Source organism: Pseudopipra pipra, chromosome 1, assembly GCF_036250125.1.
Source record: "Pseudopipra pipra isolate bDixPip1 chromosome 1, bDixPip1.hap1, whole genome shotgun sequence".
Lineage (NCBI taxonomy): Eukaryota > Metazoa > Chordata > Aves > Passeriformes > Pipridae > Pseudopipra > Pseudopipra pipra.
This window is the reverse complement of record NC_087549.1, coordinates 134903238-134923765: the sequence shown is the minus strand read 5'-3', so window position 1 is coordinate 134923765 and position 20528 is coordinate 134903238. Positions and strand designations below refer to the sequence as shown.

Genomic DNA, 20528 nt, shown 5'->3' with positions numbered 1-20528 from the left:
CAGCAGAAAGAATCAAAAATATCTTGTGTCTTGTTAAAGGTACTTGTTATTGCATTAAATCTACTACTACATCCATAGGGAGCTTGGGAATATTCTTTGAATAAGTCAGTCTTATCTGAAATATAATATTCTGACTCTGGCTGGATGTTCATTATTTGGGGAGTTCTAAGTTGCTAGAATATTTTACTACTTAAATGATTAAGAAGGACAAACGTCATGAATCTTTTTTTTCCTGGGAAAAGGCATACTAGTGGAACATTATTGCCAGTGACCTGGAAGCTGCCAGGGCTGCCTAGCGACTGAGTGGCTGTTGCTCATCCTTGGTGCTCCTCAGTGTCAGCTGGAAGTGGTCTCTGACTCCAGGCCCAATCTTTCCAAGCGTCTGCACTGGGTGGATGCTAGCACACACTTGAGTGCTCTTCTGGAGCAAGCCAGCTCATTCCATCTGGACAAGAAGCTGGGTACAGGGTGTTCACTCCAAAGGGATAGATGGAACATGCCAGTTTTGGCTCTTTCCACTCAGAGCAGCCCTCCAAAACTACCCAGCCAAGCCTGTGCTCCTTAATACTCCTATACGTCCATGCACCATTCCAGTCACAGCACATATTTTTTTATGCTATGCTGTAAAATTATTTCTTTGCTTAATTTGTAGAAGTTTCATAACTCATCATTTGTTTTCTGCCCACTTTTTGTGGAGAAAGCTTTTCAAAAGGGTTCAGTGTTGTCTTAACAGTGTCTGCTCCTGTGACTGTCAACAATAAAGCTCCCATTAGCTTTAATTGGACCAAAGCTAAATAAATGCTGAAATCTGGCCATTAGTAAAGTTTACTAGAGAGAAAACTGTTTTCCTAAAAGAAAATATATACTTGCAATGTAATGCCAGTGCTGCGCATTGCACAGATTACTAATAGTTTGATTAAAAATAAACAGCCAAGATGATTTCAGGTTGCTTACACTGATCTGTTTACGTTGGTTAAAAAGCAAGTTGATGACTTTTAATTATATTTATGTACAGCTCATAATTGCTCTTCATTTTCTCTGGGAGCTTTGGGGTAAATTACAGATTTCTTTTATGAACATAATGAATGAGCCTGAGTTGCTTCCATAATCTAAATAGGTATGTTCAGAGGAAGAAATAGTCTGAGAAAACTACCAAAGCAACTTATAAAACAGAATGTACAAGCCATGTAATGCTCTGAAAGCTTTCTTGCTATAGATTGAAAATAATCTTATAAAATTAACTCCTCCTGCCTTTTTCTTGGCTATTCCAAATGTCTTAAATATGCAATGTGATGTTTTCTGTGGCAGCCCAAGTACCGCTGTATGTGTGACAGTGGCTGGATGTCCCCTCCTGGCAGCCCTGCCTGCAGTGCTGACATAGATGAATGTAGCCTCCCTGATCATCCATGTTCACAGGATCCATTTGTGCAGTGCCTCAACACTCCAGGCTCCTATTCGTGTGGTCCCTGCCCCACAGGTATCACGTCCCTCCATGCTCTCAGGCAGGATGGGGTGGCAGTAGGTACTACTGCCCATATGTCATAAGCAAAGACACGGGACCAAGATGAAGCAACTCCATGAAATGCTTTGGTCTGTACTCTAGAGGATAAAAGTCTGCAGATTATGTTTTATCCGGGTAACGCAGGCAGTGAAGTCTATTGCGTGATTTATCCCATCCTAAACTGAGCACATAAATAGGTCTGATGTACCTTCATGCTCACAGGTACCTTCATGTCCATTTGTGTAATAAGTCTGCAGTACTTTCAGTATCCATATGCTTACTGCCCTAAGGCAATATAAAAGCCTGATTATCCCCTCAATATAACCTACTATTCCTCTTCTGGAGATGGGCAGGTGGTGTCTATGGGAGGAGGTTTTGAATTAGTTAACTGGAGTTACAGTAAAGCTTTGCTGCAAATTGTACATATGTGCGCTAGACCACAACTGCCTCCTCTGCAGGTAAAAGTGTGCTTGATTCTGAAATAACCAGAATACAGTTAAAATAAAACATTCTTGCACACACAGCTCCACCCCGTTGTGTTTGTAACCTAATTTGCAGACTGGTATTAATTTTAATCAGTTATGAGAGAGACAGGTCTTCTCTTGGGTTAATGAAGTGAAATTCAGAAGCTGTATTTTTGTGCTCTATGAAAAGATTTGGGCAAAGAAGAAAACAAAAAGGTCAGTCATTTTCAATTCTAATGTCCTTTCTGTGCCACTTTTTAGGCTGGCAAGGAAATGGCTACAGTTGCCAAGACGTTGATGAATGTGCAAGTAGTAATGGAGGCTGCTCAACAGCACCAATGGTTCAGTGTATCAACACAGTTGGATCCTTCCGCTGTGGGCTCTGTCCGCCAGGTAAAATGGATTTCTTGTTGATAATAATATGGAAGGGCTTAAAAGATGATGATTGAACCCACTTGATTCTGTTTTGTGGTAGATTTAAGAAGCTGAAAATTGGTTTTAAAGGAAGTGTCACGTACACAATACAATGCTGTAATACAAAATGCAGAGTCCAAGTATATTCAAACTGCTTCAGATATTAATGAAGATTGTATAGAGTACGTCACTAAACATGATCCTCTGATGTGTTTCTCTTGTAGTAGGTAACCCTTTTCAGTGTTAGAGCCTTGATTTGATGAAGTACCTACTTTACAAAATCATTAAAGGGAACCAAGGATTGCATAATTATGATAGTAATTTCATTGTCTGTATTAATTGAAAGAGCATCCTCTGTGCCATAAATCAGCTGTATTGTCTGTCATTAAAAAAGGCCTTGATAATTGTCACGCTCTGAATGCTGTCTAAGGCAGCAGAATTTCCATTGCAGTACAGGTCAAGTAGTGGAAATCGCAACTTATGTCTCCATAATTTGTGGTTTGTGATTTGAAATGCTTTCTGAAAGGCATGCTATTAATACTAGAAGCACTAACAGGAAAAAGTCTTCCTAATTGACTTTTTGATTGCTATTTAAATGGCAGTAGGCTGCAGGTAGTGAAGACCCTCAGAGAGTGCTGAAGGCATATCACTATGCTGGAAATGTGGCCTCAGGCAAGTTTTGGTGATGTTAACTCTGGCGACTCAGAGTTGGTCCTGCTGAACTTCCTGGGAAGAACTGGATGTTGTGTTTGAGACCCAAGGACAGCTCTGGCATGCAGCAGGAAACCTGGATGTGATTAGGGCCGACGGAGTGCAGATGTGCAAGGAGAGCAGCACATGGTAGCTGAGAGACATGGGTTTCTGTGGTCTCACTGTATTTGGCAAACACTAATATATCTTCTTTTCTACAACCATGGGAGGATTTAGTTACAATGAGAATCCACCCCTGCAATGCAGAAACCACAATAAATATGCAGGGTTTACTTCAGTGGCTATCTCAACCTTTTCTTTTTAACCGCAGAAGACTCTGATTTTACACCATAAATTAGTGTTTTGCTCACCAGTTGATTGTTTTGCTGCCAATTCTCAAAGAACATAGTTTGTTACAGACTAACTGAGATTTGCTTCTGAACAGGTTATGAGGGAGATGGACAAAGTTGTACCCAGGTTGATATCTGCTCAATAAATAATGGAGGGTGCCATCCTTCGGCTACTTGTACCTCAGCTCCAGGTATGATGCTTTCCTAAATACTGTAAATAATACCAGACCTCTGTCTCTCAAGGAGGATCTGGTTATGGTGAATCCACTTTGTAGCAACATATTACAGCCTCTTCTCCACAGTCAATTTTGCCTCACCCAAAGGAGTTTACAGGCAGGTTAGCTAAAACCAGCATGCCTTTCCACTAACACTGAGAGAAGCAGATTTAGACTCCACCAAAGATAAGACTTTATCCGAAAACTATGGAGACTTTCACCATTTCTCTTTGATGTGGTTTTCCAATTATACAGCCGCTTTTGCTAGTCTTCTTTCCATAAATACCCTTTGACTACTCCCACTATTTCCCATTGGGGTGACTTTGGACTTTCAGATACTCACAGCAAAACAACAGTAGGGATCTTTCCATGATGAAACTGGGCATTGATCAGGGAAGGTGTCAAAAGATCAAATAAGGTAGAATTATATAAAATAAAATGTCAACGACATTTGTGGTCATTGGTATTGTTATTGTAACAGGGACTGAATTACCTTCTGTATCTTGTCTTATCTCCCAAGGACTAATGCCATTTTGTTCCTGCACGCCTGGGTACACTGGAAGTGGATATGGGCCAAACGGGTGCTCTCCTCTCAGTGATATCTGTCAGCTGCAAAACCCTTGTGCAAATGGGCAGTGCTTGGTAAGTGCTGGGCTCCTCACGGTTAGTGACAAGGTTGTGTAGTTATAATCAGTACATCAGGGAGCCTGGTGAGGCTGAAAGCTGAGTGCAGACACACAAATGGAAATGAGGCAAGGTCAGTGGGGAGTGCAAGATCAATGGATCTGGGGAAAACAAAGTGAGTCGCAGGGCACACAAGCCATTTTCTTTGTATGTAAAGTAGAGGCAGCAATCTTGGTACTCATGACATGAGAAGTTGTCTGGTATCCCAGGCTAGTGATGGAATACTAGTGCTGGTGGGGAAGAACTCATGAATGACTGTCCCTGGTGGGACAGGGAAGTAGTTTACCACCCTGGATCATGAAGGAATTGCCCATGATAAAAAACCAGGACCTCTGCTGATCTTCAGACTCTTAATATCCATTAGAGTTAGTTATGTATTTCTAGTCTGATCTTGTGAGAGCACTCCCGGAGTTTCAGGCTGTTTACATAGATATGGAAAGAGTGCTTTAAGGGAACTGGTTGCACTTCTGCTGGGAACCAAGTATTTTGGACCTAAACTGTTAAGTGGTGTGAATTCTTTCTCATGCACAGAGACCATTTAGTTTGTCCACGTGGACCCTGTGAAGGATTTTTGACTTCCTCAGTGAGGAGTGCTGTGCTTAGGGAAGTCCATACTGCAGATCTGGGAATTTTGTTGTGGAGGATATTTATGATGATGATTTTGGAGAAATGTTCACAAATTTGTTGTTCCAGTAGAATCTTTTCCCATCTATCCACACTGATCTGCAGATATCCTCTTTTTGATTGTCCTTGAAGGCACAGGGAAAATGGGATATATGAGATAGATTTGGCAGTGTTAGTTTAACAGCAGGATTTGGTGATCTTAAGGATCTTTTCCAAGCTAAATGTTTCCATGATTCTATGGTATGTTACCTATCCCTTTTTCCATTTTCTGTATGAAGTGTGATGATCCTTTCACCTCCACTCCACTCCTTACCAGCATTCCTTACTCTCTATTCTACAGATGCCTATTGTGTCTTCTCTCAGATATTTAAAGGGTCTTTTGTGACCAGATCTAATCTACTTTTCCTGACTATTTAGAAACTATTCATTTTAGTCAATCTATTAAAAAATATGACATCTTCCCCTAAGTATATCCTAACATAAAACAGTAGGCAATCATGGCTACAAACTACTCCCTAAAGGTAATAACACAGTCAGATAGTTCAATAATGGGACTACAGAAGCATCTAATAAAATAGAGGAACAGCAGAGCTATATTTGGCCAGCATAATGACAGAGGAAATGTAATATTAATTAAATATCAGGCAATGCAGATCAGAAAACAACTTTTCACCTTCTAGAGCAATGTTCAGAGTCCTAAATATGCATAAAAATCTTCTTCCATCATACTGAAAATCTCTGTTTGGACACAGAGACACAGAGGATGCAAATAGAGAATACAAAAGAAAACAGAGAGTGTAGTGCATTGGTTGTATGTCCTCAGTGATGGGATTTTAGCATATGCCTTGAAATACTGTGTTCTGTTTTACCTGTAAAGATTGTATCTGCAAAACAGGAAATATAATGTAGGAGAACATGTGAAATTAAAACAGTTAGAGATATAGAAAGACTTGATTATAAGGAGAAGTAGTAAAGGTAGAGACAAGAGAAATGGAAAAGAGACATACAGAATAAGGGATAATGCAGAAAAGGCAATGAAATTGTTCCCATTTAACATTCCTCAGGATAAAAATGAAAGTTAACAGCCCACGTAACTGCAGTGCAGACTTCCAAGAGAAAGGGCTTGAGGGAACTGATTTATAAACCAGTTACCTTGACTTGCTATTTATAAGATTTAGATAAGATGATTGACTGAAACCAATCAAACAATTTTCTGTTTTTGTTTTCTGTTTCTGACTTTTTAGAAAGTAATCTGAAAGATCCTTGCAAAGAAATAATTTAATAGAAAAAACACAAAGAGCTAGATAATCTGATTAGGCTTTAGGTTTATTTTGATATTCACCAGTGACCATCAAGGCCAAACACCGAGGGGAGGTCTCATTGCAGTCTACAGCTCTCTCATGAGGGGGAGAGGAGGGGCAGGCACTGATCTCTTCTCTATGGTGACCAGTGACAGAACCTGAGGAAATAACCTGAAGTGGTGTCAGGAGAGGTTTAGACTGGATATTAGAAAAAGGTTCTTAACCCAGAGGGTGGTCGGGCACTGGAACAGGCTCCCCAGGGAAGTGGTCACAGCACCAAGCCTGACAGAGTTCAAGAAGCATTTGGATGATACCCTCAGGCACACGATATGACTCTTGGGAATGGTCCTGTGCAGGGCCAGGAGTTGGACTCGATGATTCTTGTGGATCCCTTCCAACTCAGCATACTCTGTGATTGTGTGAGTTCTTTGCTCCAGTATCTCCTCATAAAATAAGTGTAAATATCAGTCTTTCTGCTGACTGTAGTGATTCCTTTAGATGTTTCAAGTTCAGTGAGTTTATTTGATTTGCTTATCCTGTAGGCAATGATCTCTGGATATTTCTGCCTGTGTAATGGGGGCTGGACAGGCCCTAACTGTACAGAAAACATTGATGAATGCCTTAGCAACCCATGCCAGAATGGGGGGAGCTGCACTGATGGGATCAACGGCTACTCCTGTGAGTGCACCAGCGCCTGGACAGGACCACAGTGCCAGACTGCCCAGCAAGGTACGGCCGGGACCACCTCCCCAGGAGAAATGTGACACCAGGCTTCAGCAAGTAGATGCTTTGTGTATAGCACTGATATGTGAAAAAGAACTGAGTTATGATGGGAAAAACAGCTGTCTTTTGGGGGGATTACAGGTCCCTGTCCAAATTCCCTCAAAGTTGGAGGTTTCCGTGAGTTTTGTTTATAGCTGTTTTGTTTAATAGTAGGAGCACAACTGTGAAGTTGATCTACAGGCCCACTGGCCCTGGCTAGATGCTAAACATCCTAAAATCAGATCTCTGTTCCTGAGAAAGTGGTCTGGTTGGGAAAGAGGATCCAGTATAAGAACAAGAGAACATACTGATGTTTCTCTTTTGTATGTACTATTTCATTTGTTGCAAAGCTGAGAGGTCCTGGCATTTTTAGTCAGGAGGAAAAGCCAGACAAGGTTTTCAAACAGAAATGTAATGAAATAAATGTTAGCCACAAAAATGAGGGAGCCTCAGTTTTATAGAGTGACTGCAAGGTCCTGCTTCTGACATTTCTTCCTAATATCACTTTTTCTTTTTGTTCGGGCTTTTTTTTCCCCATTAATTTTAATTAAACAAGGTCAGGACAGCATTCCGGTGAGTATCAATGTGGCAACTATGTGTCAGATGGGTCATTTTTATTGCAGGTTGCTGTGAAGAAAGGAGATTAAATTTTCACAGAATATAGAATGTAAAACTTCCAAAGATCCCCTGTAAAATTTGCTATGTTTTAGAGCTCTTTTCTGTTTTCCTTAAGTATCCAACCAGTAATGTTTTAGTATTAAGTCCACATTGGAAAAAATTGATTTTTAATCCTTCATAATGAAGGGATAGAAAACCAGTTTTTATCCAGTGATAAAACATAATGTACCAACTATTCTTTTAGTTTCTAGTCAAGGAAAAAAGAATATATTTTATTACATGACAGTTTTGAATCTGGTTGCTCCCATGCATTGAATGGTTCAGTGAGAGAAGAGACCATGGTATATTATGAGAGGTATTGTCAGGCCCAGAAATCTGACCACAAAGAATAAATTGGATAATAAAAATTCTCATGGATAACTCCTATGATGCATCACTGCTCAGAAAGACAATTTTACATTATGTTATCTTCAAAATGTTATTTCATCATAGGGAAAAATTTCAAGCTTTGATCTGGAGGTAGCCTTCTGGAAGCAAAGCAGCTTATGGACATGGTCCTGAAACAGAATCCACATCTTTCCACATATTCCAGCTGAAATTCCTTGCTCTTTTCCCAGGAACTACTTTTCTCTCAGGGAATAATTTTGCTCATTTTTTGAGATGTCATTCCACTTTAGAGGAAACCCTGAAGAATCTTTTACAGAAATTATCTTTCACCATTGTTTTAAATGTGTAAGATGCCAAAGCTATGCAAGAAAGTTAGATTTTGTTTCAGTCTGTATAGTGATAGCATAAAGTAACCCTTTTAATTTTCTATCTCTTTCTGCAGTTTGTGGAGGATATCTCTCAGGCTCCAGAGGGACTTTCAGTTACCCTAACAATCCAAACAGCCAGCGGTACAGCAGCGGGGTCAGCTGTGCTTGGGTTGTTCAAACTAATCCCAACCAGGTAAAATAGAGTTCAGATTAAAGAAACCCTCACTCTGCAGGACCCTTCAACTCTGATAGAATAAACATAATGTCTTCATGTACAATGTAACAATGTTCTGATCCAATCCCTTTGGAATAAATAGTTTTTCGAAAGAATAAGTTTCAGAACCTTAAAAGCCTTCAGGCTCCTTAGCCTGATAATTTACCTGGGTTAGATTTTCCAGATTTTTCCTATGCAGCTGAGGGTTAGAGTTTATTCACCTAACTCCAGCTACAGAAGGGGCCTGTTCTACACTGCTTTAGAGTGTGATCTGTGAATAGCTGCATGAGAAAAGCTGTGCTCTGATAGGCTCCACAATTGGTTCCTGAACTAAATGACCCCAGAACAATTTAATGTTTCTGATTTCTGAGTGCCAGAAATGTAGAATGCTGAATTCATATTGTCAATGCCTTTGTGTAGTAACAGCATTTGATTTTTTTAAGGATTAATTTTTAAATGTTGCACTCAAATGTACATTCTGACTCTAATCTGCAACTAGCAATTCCACCTGTGTTATACATAACAACCACAAAATAGTTAGCATGGAGCTTCTCGCTTGGGATTTAAATATTTGATCTATTTTTGACATTTTGTGGAATGAATTAAGTAGTTTTATAAACCAGTGCTTGCTAGTGGTTTATACAGTATTATATATATATATATGTGTGTGTGACATATTCTCATCTTTAAGCCTGGGAGCCACTACTGTCTTCAGCAGAACATATTAAAGCAGTGAAGCAGTGAAGAATCTGAACAAACTTTAAGCTGTGTATCACTAAGTATCCAGAGTAGGCTTATGAGACACTGATTTTATATGTGCAAAGCAAGATCATTTAATCTTCTAACTCCCATTACAATAGTTTCAACCATAGCAAGGACAAGAAATGCTAATTATCTGATGACAAAACTGCCATGGAAACCTGGAGTAAAATATTTTATGCTGTATTTCAAGCCTTTCACATGGCTCAAAATATACTCATATGTATATTTCACACATATAACACACACAGAGAAATGATCTCAATTATTAGTTTATAGAAATAATGTTCTTTCCAGAAAACTTCACTGTCTAAATTCTTATTTATCTGTCTATCTGTCTATCTATCTATCTATCTATATATCTATCGATCTATCTATCTATCTATCTATCTATCTATCTATCTATCTCTTTTCTCTTTCCTTTTGACCCATAAGATTCTTTAATATCTTCTGTTCTGGAACATTTCAGTTAATGGCATAATGGCTCTAAAGCTCATAGATTCTCTCAGTTGCATGAACACATATGTCTGCTCTATACAGATTCTGCATAAATGGTGTCTTAGCAGATGGAAAAAAAAGACATTGTTTTCTTACTTCTATTAGATTCTGCGTATTACTTTCCCATTCTTCCAACTGGAGGCAAGTCATGAGTGTAGCTCTGACTTCCTTCAAATCCATGATGGGCCTTCAGCATCAGTGCACATGCTGGGAAAATACTGTGGCTCCTCAGCTCCCGAAGAGCTTTTCAGTTCCCAGAACTCTCTGTATTTTTGGTTCTACTCAAACCACACCATTACGGCTGGAGGTTTTACTGTTCATTGGGAATCTCAGAATCCTGGTAAGTTTGGTGCAAAATCAATTACTTATTTCCTTTGATCGGGAGACAATAGGAATTGAGGAACAATATTTTACTAGGGAGTGAGGCTGAAATGTAGACATGTATGCCACTTCAAAATATTTGAAGTCCGTCTCTAGGCCTCTGCATGAATAGCTTTCTGCTGGTTTTTTTAAGGCTGTTTTACACCTCCTGTGAGGAATCCCCCAAGGAGCATGTGTTCCTGGAGATGCCAGTTTACCTGATCAGTTCTATTTTCTCATGGAAGTATCTAGTACTCTGAGCAAGCAAGCTAACTTTTTTTGCCATTGAAAATTTATAACAGGCTAAAGAGTTGGAAACATGCTTTCCAAGCATGATAGATTACCGGGACTTTGATTTTAAAGAATATGTGAACTTTTTGGTATGATTTGCTTTATACTTCTGCCTGAATTCTTGGTAATGCCACTTGGATGATTCCTCCAGGTGGTCTGGCAGTGCATTTCCAGAGATAAACTCCAAATCATCTAATGTAACATCAAGCTCACTTCAGTATTCTGTGTATTATCAAGAAACAAAATAGTGCATTGAGTTGTGGCTTGAAAGAACCATAGGGTACAAAAGGTACAGAAAATTCAGGAGAGGAACAGTTTCCTTATTTCTAGAAATATTTATTGAATTGAATGCTTTTAATATGATTTTTGGTAGTTGTTTTTTTTTTCCTTCAATTGTCATTATTAGATAAATAATTATTAATTATCAAATTTGAGTACTGAACAGTGAAAGCAGATCTTTTGGGGGAAAAATAACACCCACAAAAAAAGTAAAAAGGAGAGTGGTATAGATGTGATTAAACTGACTATTCTTTAGGTATAACACACAAGTTACCCCTCCCATTCCCAACTGATGCTCTGAGATGGATGTTGTTTTATTACAGGTATATAAAACTCCCTTACCTGTAATCAACTCTTTTTTTTTTTTTAAATGAAAACAACCTTGTGCTAGGATAAAAAATTGAGACTATTTACAAAGTGCAGAAATTCAGATCATTTTTGTAAATCCAACCCCAACTCAATGCTTTTAATCATTCTCTGAAAGATAATTTCAACATAACTGGGAAAGAATCTTTCTTTTACTGTACAAATCAGGAAATATTTAGAGTTCTGCTTTTAAAATTGAGTTGCAGAATTAATTGTAAAACTTAAAGAAAGATATAACTTAATGGTTTGTTTGGCTCGATCTTGTTTTTTAATTTATTCTGGACCCTAACGTGGTATCTAGTTTTGACACTGCAGGACAATTCATCTTCTGATCTGACACACAGTGTTAAAGACTGTTCTTCCATATTTCTTTCTGTTAGAATGTGGTGGTGAGCTGACAGGTACTTATGGCTCGATAAGCTCTCCAGGATATCCTGGTAACTATCCTGTAAACAGAGATTGTGTCTGGACCATCTCAACCAGTCCTGGCCTCCTCATCACATTTGCTTTTGGCACGCTAAGCCTAGAGCACCATGAAAACTGCAGTTTTGACCATTTAGAGGTAAAGTATAATTGTGAATTATGACATTTTATGTTTATGTTATTGCAAAACAAGATATTTCAAAACTTTCTGTGTGTACAGAAAGGGGCTGTGTGAAAGTTTAATCCTGTGTTGAAATGCTCATTTGTATTTACATATTCCAGACATCTGTGCACAGTCAGATACAGGCAGTATAACAGAAAGGGGCAGAAATCCTGCTCCACTGAAGTCAGTGAAGTCTTTTGAGTAGAAAGGATGGGATTCAGGCCAAATACCTGACGGGAAGCTTTCACTTTCTTACAAAGTTCAGTCTTCAATTTTCTTGTCAAATGTCAAGCCCCAGAGAATTCATCAGCCTAAGGGAAACTAATCAAGAAAGTGATCTAAGTTTAATAGGTCCATATCATAGTATAGTCCATGACTTGATGTGTGAGCTTAGGACTTTTTGTCAAGTGCGATGTAATGTTCACAGAATTCACCAATACCTATTCATGGAAATGAGAAGCTGTTTCGGAATAGCAAGTCCTGTTCAATGCAGAGCGTGATTTCTAGAAAAGAGTTCAAGAGTAGATATCCTGATACTTTTTTTCCCTTTCACAAAACCCTTGATGCATCATCACAGCTATGCTGGTGGATGTGTTTCTTGGTTCCCGTGTGTTTGGAGGAAACTTCTTGTGAGCTTTCCCTCCACCTACCATCTACAATATCTCCCGGGGCCTTGAAGATAACTTAAGGAGTGTTGGTACTGTTCACAGTTGGCACACATCTAATAATCCTAACTGCTGATCTGTCACTCTAGATTCGAGATGGTCTTCTTTCGCAAGACCCTGTCCTTGGTAAATACTGTAGCACTCAATCTCCACCCCCACTCAGAACCTCTGGTCCCTATGCATGGATTCACTTTCACTCTGATGACTCAGTTACTGATAAAGGCTTCCACATTCTCTATACAACATCTCCTGGTAAGTAAAATTCAGCATTGAAGGTTGGTCTGTGACATTCTCAAGATAGAGCCAACAACATGAATGGATGTAATTAACACTTGCTCTTTAATAATATAGTAATTCTCTTTGATTTGCAGCTGTTGTACAGAAGCAGCCTGAAAAACAGTTACTATACTTGTGAATATCTCAATTGATTATTTTTTTTCTTAATATAGCAGATCCAAGTTGTGGAGGAAATTACACAGAGAGTGAAGGGGTTATCACATCCCCTTTCTGGCCTAACCCTTATATCAGCAGCCAACAATGTATCTACGTTATCCAACAGCCAGAGGATGAAAAAATATTCCTCAACTTCACCCATATGGAGCTGGAGAGTCATACTGGTTGTTCAGCAAACTATATAGAGGTGACTTCCCTTAATCAGTTGATATGAAAGGTTGATTACATGTGTGTACAAAACCACACATAACTTCCATCCCAAAGGCTACTGCAGAAATAGGTGTTAATCAAAGGACTAAGTGTACAAATTTATTAGAGTCCAAAAGTCACAGGGGTTAAAAGAGCAGGACTGTGCATTTGGAGTGAAGCAAAGATAAGAGAACGAGAAAATATGTCTAGCTTAACACTAATTCTTAATCAGCTGTATGTGATTAAGGTATATGCATGTCGAATGCAAGAAAAATAGCATTAATAGCCACAATGCAACATTTTCTGGTGTCATGATGTTACACAGAAGACATTGTTCTGACACTGAAAGGAAACACACCATATAAATTTTTATACCTACATACCTATATGTATGTCCATATCCAGGAAAATGGTTGAGTCACCATTCCTGGAGATGTTTAAAAAGGTGTGTAGATGTAGCACGTAGGGAAATGGTTTAGTAGTGGACTTGGCAGTCATGGGTTTATGGTTGGACTCAATGATTTACAAGTCTTTTCCAACCTAAATGATTCTGTATTCATATGTAAAGCCAAGAGTTTAGTGTTGCTATAACTGAAGTCTTACAAGTCTAATTCAAGAATTCTTATTAGTCTAAATCTAAGTATTATAAAGAAATAATAGTACAGTTAGAATGTTTCTATATGGCAAATGTAATAATAATACTATAGTAATGTCAATACTAACCGAGATCCACTTGAGATGGCTTTTATGTTTGCTTTTACTCCTAGCTCTCTCTTCAGTGGTCTGCAGCTTCATGTTACATACAATTTTATGACCATAGGGTGCCTTTTAAGTACAGAAGATACCACTTCTTCGTTTTCTTTGTTATCCCTAAACCCAGTTTTGCCCAGTTCCAAATCTGCATCCCCTAAGCTACCCATGGGGAAGGTGTGGCGTGGTGCTGCGCAGGCCAGCATATCCCAGGGACTGGGGCTCCTCACAGAGGTAGAGCCAGGGCCATCCCACTGCCCTGGCCAGGGAGCAGGGCAGCCCCAGGCCTTGGACACCTCCCAGGGGATGGGGATGGACTGAGGCCAGGCTAGGACATGGGCATACAGGAGAGCCTGGCTCAGCAGAGCCTGTGGCTGGACAGGGCAGGGTTGTGGGGAGCCAGAGACTGGCCCAGCTGTGGGTTCACTGGGGCAGCCCTGGGGGGCTGACACGGGGTCCTGGGCTGTGGGCAAGGCTGGCCTAGGGGAGTCATGGTGGTGCCCTCAGGGCCTGACAAGCTCTGTATGTTGGTGGCCTCTGCCCCTTCTGTCACCCCGTCCCTGTTCTCTGCACTGCACTCTGACTTGCCATGTCTCAAAGTATCTGCTGTCATACTCAGTGTGTATTTCTACATACAGTCACAAATACCTCATCCCACACGGGATGAGTGCTGGATACCACTGTCTGTATACAAACTGGCAGTGCCATGCACAGATTAACAGAAGTAGAAAATACAAGGCACAGACGCTGATTAGTGAAGGTGCTGCTGCAGCTGAAGCAGGCGGGAGCCATCCCTGTGGCTCCAGCAGAGAGCAGGATCCAGTGCTGCTGGCCACGTGGTCCAGCGCAGGTTTGGTTTTGTGTTTAATCTCCTCTTGACCAGTGAGGAACAGGCCCCTGTGAGCTCCGTGCTGTTAGTCTATTTTTAAAAGATGTTATTGTGCTGACATCGTTGCCTTCCATCCTCCTCTAATTCAAAGACCTTGGTTGGAATGAAGTGTAATTAGTTTCTGAAATGAGAGGGGAAGTGTGTTTAATGAAAACAGACAGCTTTTGTTTGTTTGGCCTGGTACTCCTCCTGCCTAATTGCTGGCAGAACAGCAGCTAAATTCACAGCAACCAGAGAAACAAAACCATTTCTGTTGATTGCCATCGGTTTGTATTAGTTCAGCAAGGCATTTACCTCGCTGTTTGCTGATCAGTCACAAACTGTTCAGTTTCCCTCTTCTTCTGCCCTCCTCGTCTTCCTGCCTTCCTACTCGGTGGCTCAGCCCAGAGCAGAGAAACAGGACCGACACTTTCTGGCTGGGACAGTCAGTACAACCAAAGTACTATGCTCTGTTATCAAGGCCTGGTTTTTCACATATGCTTTTGTAAAGTAGTGTCTCACTGGGTTTTATAGTGAAGTTTAGCTAGGGAGATAGATAGCTTTTGGGTGTTTAAGTTACTTTGTAAGTCACTCTCCAGCAATTCTTTTGTCATGTTGAAAAGGTGCAGATTATTCCCATCACTGGTGAAACCAGGAAACCTGTAGAATTTTCACAAGGCAGCTCACAGGCACTTGCTCAAGGAGGGATGTTTAGTGTCTTACTAAGGAAGGAACAGGCTGGGACCAGATGTCTGCAATAAGAAAACAGAGACAATAAAACTTATTTAGGAAAGGCTGTAATATGGTGCAGAAGTAAGGTGTTAACCAAGACTGCTCCTTTTCCATGCTATCCTTCTAACTGGCAATAGGAGACATTACTCACATGGTTTAGAGAAGCTGTTATTTTTATCACTACTCGCCAGGCTATATAAACCAAAAATGTAAGGAAAATAAGCTCGAGAAAAATATTTAAACTCCTGTGAATTATAGTTCTGGAAGCTTTCACTGCTGTCCAAAGATTTTCTAAATATTCCAGCGCAAATTCTCAGCTGCTCTGCTGTAAACCCGGAATAATTCTATCACCTTAAACTCAAATTCCAGAGAAATTAAAAATATCTATTAGTCAGAAAACGATCTCACCAGCTTGAGACTGCCAAAGTTGGGCAAGCAGGCTAGCCACTGTCTGCTCACCAGGACTCCAATAAGTGTTCCTTGCCTTCTCTCCCAGCCCATGGATGAATACAGCTGAGGAATAAAGAATTGATGATGAGAGGGGATCTGAAAGCTGTATGTCCCTGCTTTGCTAGTGGTTTCACTGGAATGATTTTTTGGCATTGACAGCATATGGATGCATTAAAAGCAGTTCCATCTATGAGCTGCTCCCACTTTTATAGGAGAAAAGAGCTGTTTTGTTTACTGGAGAATCTTTGGGAGAAAAATTGCATTTATTGCTTGGGCGAAGAGCAGAGGACCTGTCTTTTGAACCTCATCTATTGGAATGAGACAGGCACCTCAGAGATATCCCAGTGCTCTGCCTGGTCCCCTTTTTGTACCTATGGACTAATGGACTATGGATTCAGGGTCTGAAGTTTTGAAGTACAAACACCTCTTTCCCTTCTAGTCCCCTTGATAATCAGAATTTATATTCAACTTCAGGGAAAACATATAAGATACATTTCTCCTATGATTAGCAAATTAATTGAGGTGAGTAGAGTGGCAGTGCAGAAGGTAAAAGCTGGATCCCTGATACAGTTGCCATTATCATGCATTGAACCCTTCAGATAAAGTAATGGAAAGACATCAGTGTATCTTCTTACTTTAGGGACTTAGAGTTGCATCTCCTGTTCGTGACCTGTCTGGCTGCAATGATGTATGGGTGTGATGGAACAGATGCTTTTTCTGGAGGAATGCCATCGAAAAATCACTAGAAACTTCATGGCCAGAGCAAGAAAATCACAGCTATCTTTTTTTCTCCAGCAGATTTTAATGCTGGAAAAAATTTCATAGCTATCATTGCCTGTCTCTTTCATACTAAAGATGTCATTTTTGGAAACATAGGCCCAAACTGTGGTTCATAGAGAAGATCTGTTTCATCCTAATGCCCTGTGACAGCAGCATGTGTATGTCTTATGTGCTGATCATATGATCCTTCCTTTGAGCTCTCCTAAGTCCTGTGCATGTGCCAACTACTGTGATGGCTCTTTGACCCTCTTATAAATACATAAAATAGTTACTCCTTTTGTTTTTTAGCAGCTCTTGTGAGATTATAGTTTTATCTGGATATCAGATCCCAATGCTCGTATCAGCTAACATTTTTCTTTTTTCTTTTCCATGACTAGGTTCGAGATGGTGACAGTGAGACATCTTCTCTTATTAGCAAATTCTGTCATAGTACACTCATGTCTCCCATCACTTCTACCAGCAACAGTCTCTGGATCAAATTCAAGTCTGATGCTTCTGTGCAAAGAGCTAGCTTCAGAGCTGTTTATCAAGTTGGTAAGAGGAACTAGTGACTTTCACAGTGAACTGATCTGTAATTTGGACACTTTCCATCATTTCTGTGCTATATTATTCATATAATAGGTTTAAGATAAACTTCAAAAGAAAAGAAGTAAAAAAAAACAGAGTCAATTTATTTATTTAAGATGACATCTGCATTAGGTCTCTTGTAGACAGTCCTAGCGTGTGTGGAAGTGGGCGCCTCATTGCTTCTGTTAATAATGAATTGCTTAGTGCTAACATACTGAAGATGATATAGCTACAACTCTGCCTAAACCTTTCTACTTTCATTTTTCTTGTCTTTTACTTCTTAATCCCCAACAAACCTGTCTGTGTCTGTGAAACAAATGAGTCAAATCCTTTAGTTTTCATGGGCACATTCAGTGTCTTCTGTATATGCATGTTTATGCTATACTTACACTAATATATTCTTTTAAATATGTTCCTTATGGTACTTAGGTGATCTGTAGTAGCTGCTGTAAGAAAATAGGGGTTTAGGGCTGGGTTTTTTCCTAATTTCATAGTGATATTTGATAGACATCACATGATACATCCCCTGAAACCATTCATCACAAGTACTGATTCTTGGTGTCTTTTGGCAGTCTGTGGAGGTTCCTTGTCTGGAGCAGGCACAATCCATTCACCTTACTATCCCAGGGTGTCCCCTCACCCAAAGATCTGTGAGTGGATCATCTCCCAGCCAACTGGTCAAGTGGTGATTCTTAACTTTATCGACTTTGACATTCGAAATACAACCACTTGTGACTCAGACTACGTTGAGGTAAAGAATAATACACATATACTATGAATAGTAGATACATAATATGCGTGTTCCTTCTCATACTCATCTCTACCAAAGCAGAACTGCTTGACAGGCAAGCACTCCTTGCAGCAGTCACAAAAGCTTTTCCAGCTTCATAACGGAATCCCAAAGCTTTTCTTGGTTCTCCAAAGATGTTGTGACCATATTGATAATCAGAGATAAGTATTATGTGTCTTTAAACAGATAGGCCTGATTTGGGAGGTTTATGTGCCAGTTACTATTGAGGGTGTGAGATCTTTTCTCTGACATGCCTCTCTGATGGGCATAAGGTTGAATTGTATGTGCCTGTAGTAGAAAACACACTGAAGAAAGGGTAGGGTTGACTTACTAAGAATCTCTTGTAGAGTTCTTATGGATTAATTTATGCTTAATACTTGAATCTAATACAAATTTCTAAGGGATATTTTGAATACACTTTTTTTCAGGTCAGAGATGGCAACAGTGGAGACTCTCCTGTTTTGGAGAAATACTGTGGTACAGCTGTACCATCTACAGTGCAATCCACAGGGAACAACCTCTATATCAAATTCAGAGCTTCGTCTCTCACCAACCTTGGCTTCAGAGCTGAGTACTGGCCATTAGATACAGGTAAGGATTGTTTTGTTGTTTTCTGTATAGAGTGTTGGGACTTGTCAAATTTTCCTGTACACTGAAAACAGTTGGACATCAAGTTTTATGATGGTGTAACGGGAGATAAATTCTGAATCAGTCACTATGTAGTATGGATCAAGGGAAAAAAAAATGTGACATTTCAGAAGAAAAGTAACCAATTTTATAAGTGCCTAACTTTTTTTATAAATATATCATTTAACCTGATGTTTTAAATCTCTGCAGTATGTGGAGAGACTCTCACTGGACCATCGGGAACCATTACAAGTCCTGGTCATCCAGATGTCTACCCACATGGTATTAACTGTACCTGGATTATCAACGTTCAACCCGGCTACCTTATCCGCCTGACATTTACTTCGTTTAACTTGGAGTTTGATTATGGCTGCAGAAGGGATTATCTTGAAATATATGACAACAGCACCGTGCAAAAATTGGGAAGGTGAATATGTCTATTAGCCTACAAACCTGAATTGCTTTGGAGTGATCACCGTTCTGTAGATCTTGACATCCCATTTGCTTCCTCAGGTTTTGTGTATAGATTATTTTCTCTTACTTACAGAAATAATAGAAGCAATTTCTCTGCTAGGATAGTAAAGGCAGCCTGCTTTCTTTGACCATGGAATGAGAAGCACATTTTATAAATATTATACAGGGAGAAACTAAGTTGTGTCAAAAGGATAGCTTTCTTAAGGACGGGTTTCAATAGTGACATTTTCCAGCTCCATTAACATCTTGATTTATGGAAAATAAATTCAAAAACATTAATATATCTGTGCTCAGAAATGGCATGATTTTAAACACTTGAAGAAGTGAAAGAAAGATTACCTAAAGGACTGTGCATTTGAATCTTGGCAAAAACTAAACCAAAATCTGCATTTTGTAGGGTTTAGTTTTCACTTTCTCCTGGATATGTGATTTTATCTTAAGGGAGAATCGTTTCTTTTATTCCTCTTCTCCAGTTGGTGTATACACAGCATTTTCTTGTTGCCCTCAAATTCAAGAACATCTGAATTACTTGGGAACAGTATCCAGCTGCAGCTACAGGCTGTAAAATAGTTGGCTGACATGACAGTATTTTGGAAAATAAGGAGCAAATGACTCTCCTAATGGTGAGCATTTTGCAACCTTAGTCTTTGGCCAGCCACTCTGACTCCTACAAAGAACAGAGTATGTTGTAGGTACAGCATAATGTAATTCCAATAAGAATTTGACAACTTGATGAACAGTTTCTTCTCTGACTTTGCCACACCTTAGATTTGTACCCTTATACATGTAGTGTGCTATTTAGTCCCATGATACAGGATATATAGCTGGGATCTGTATCACTCAAAGGAGAGAACTGTGTGTGTGTAGCTGTTCAAACTTCTCAGAAAAGCTGAATCCTCTTCCAGAAATACAGATGCTTTATAAAGTATTGCCATTCAACTTGGGGTATCTTTTTGCTGCAGGTACTGTGGAAGATCAGTGCCACCATCTCTCACTAGCGGTGGCAACATGATGATGTTGTACTTTGTGACAGATCGCAGAATGGCATCTGAGGGCTTCTCAGCTAATTATGTCTCCCTGAATGCATCAAAAGGTAATATGTCAGTCTGTTCATTATGCAAATTAAGTGTATTCAGCTGTCAACGTAAATAACCACTACAAGAAACAGAAACTTTGTTTTCTGTGTTAACTGAAGACTGCCTGGTGCCTCTTCTACCCCTTCTTATTCATCCTGCTTTATTCAAAAGCTTCCTCCCTAGGAAAGCAGAAAGCAATTTCTGTAAGCAACACTGCTCCTTTCTTTAAAAAGGCAGTAAAAGCTGACATGGCAGAACTGCATGAATTATTTAGGAAAAGTATTTTCTGAATTTGCTTTGCTTTGTCCACTCTAAGCTGAGTATGTGTGATCTAGGAAACATAGTGATGATGGACAATTCACTTGAATGGGAGACT

General features: G+C 39.6%; 1 protein-coding gene across 2 annotated transcripts in view; it reads left to right on the top strand.

The window, feature by feature from the left end:
- CUBN (cubilin) overlaps positions 1-20528 on the top strand; it is a 143353-nt gene that overhangs the window by 7263 nt on the left and 115562 nt on the right. Inside the window, exons 8-22 of one of the 2 annotated variants that reach the window (XM_064634368.1) lie at positions 1309-1477; positions 2227-2358; positions 3515-3610; positions 4155-4276; positions 6786-6972; positions 8453-8571; positions 9955-10189; positions 11526-11707; positions 12486-12648; positions 12849-13036; positions 16996-17152; positions 17758-17936; positions 18404-18566; positions 18813-19029; positions 20039-20169. In XM_064634368.1, coding sequence (XP_064490438.1) covers positions 1309-1477; positions 2227-2358; positions 3515-3610; positions 4155-4276; positions 6786-6972; positions 8453-8571; positions 9955-10189; positions 11526-11707; positions 12486-12648; positions 12849-13036; positions 16996-17152; positions 17758-17936; positions 18404-18566; positions 18813-19029; positions 20039-20169 — 2440 coding nt within the window. Of the gene's footprint in view, positions 1-1308; positions 1478-2226; positions 2359-3514; positions 3611-4154; positions 4277-6785; positions 6973-8452; positions 8572-9954; positions 10190-11525; positions 11708-12485; positions 12649-12845; positions 13037-16995; positions 17153-17757; positions 17937-18403; positions 18567-18812; positions 19030-20038; positions 20170-20528 lie in introns of both variants that reach the window. The other variant, XM_064634362.1, reaches the window with a different exon arrangement.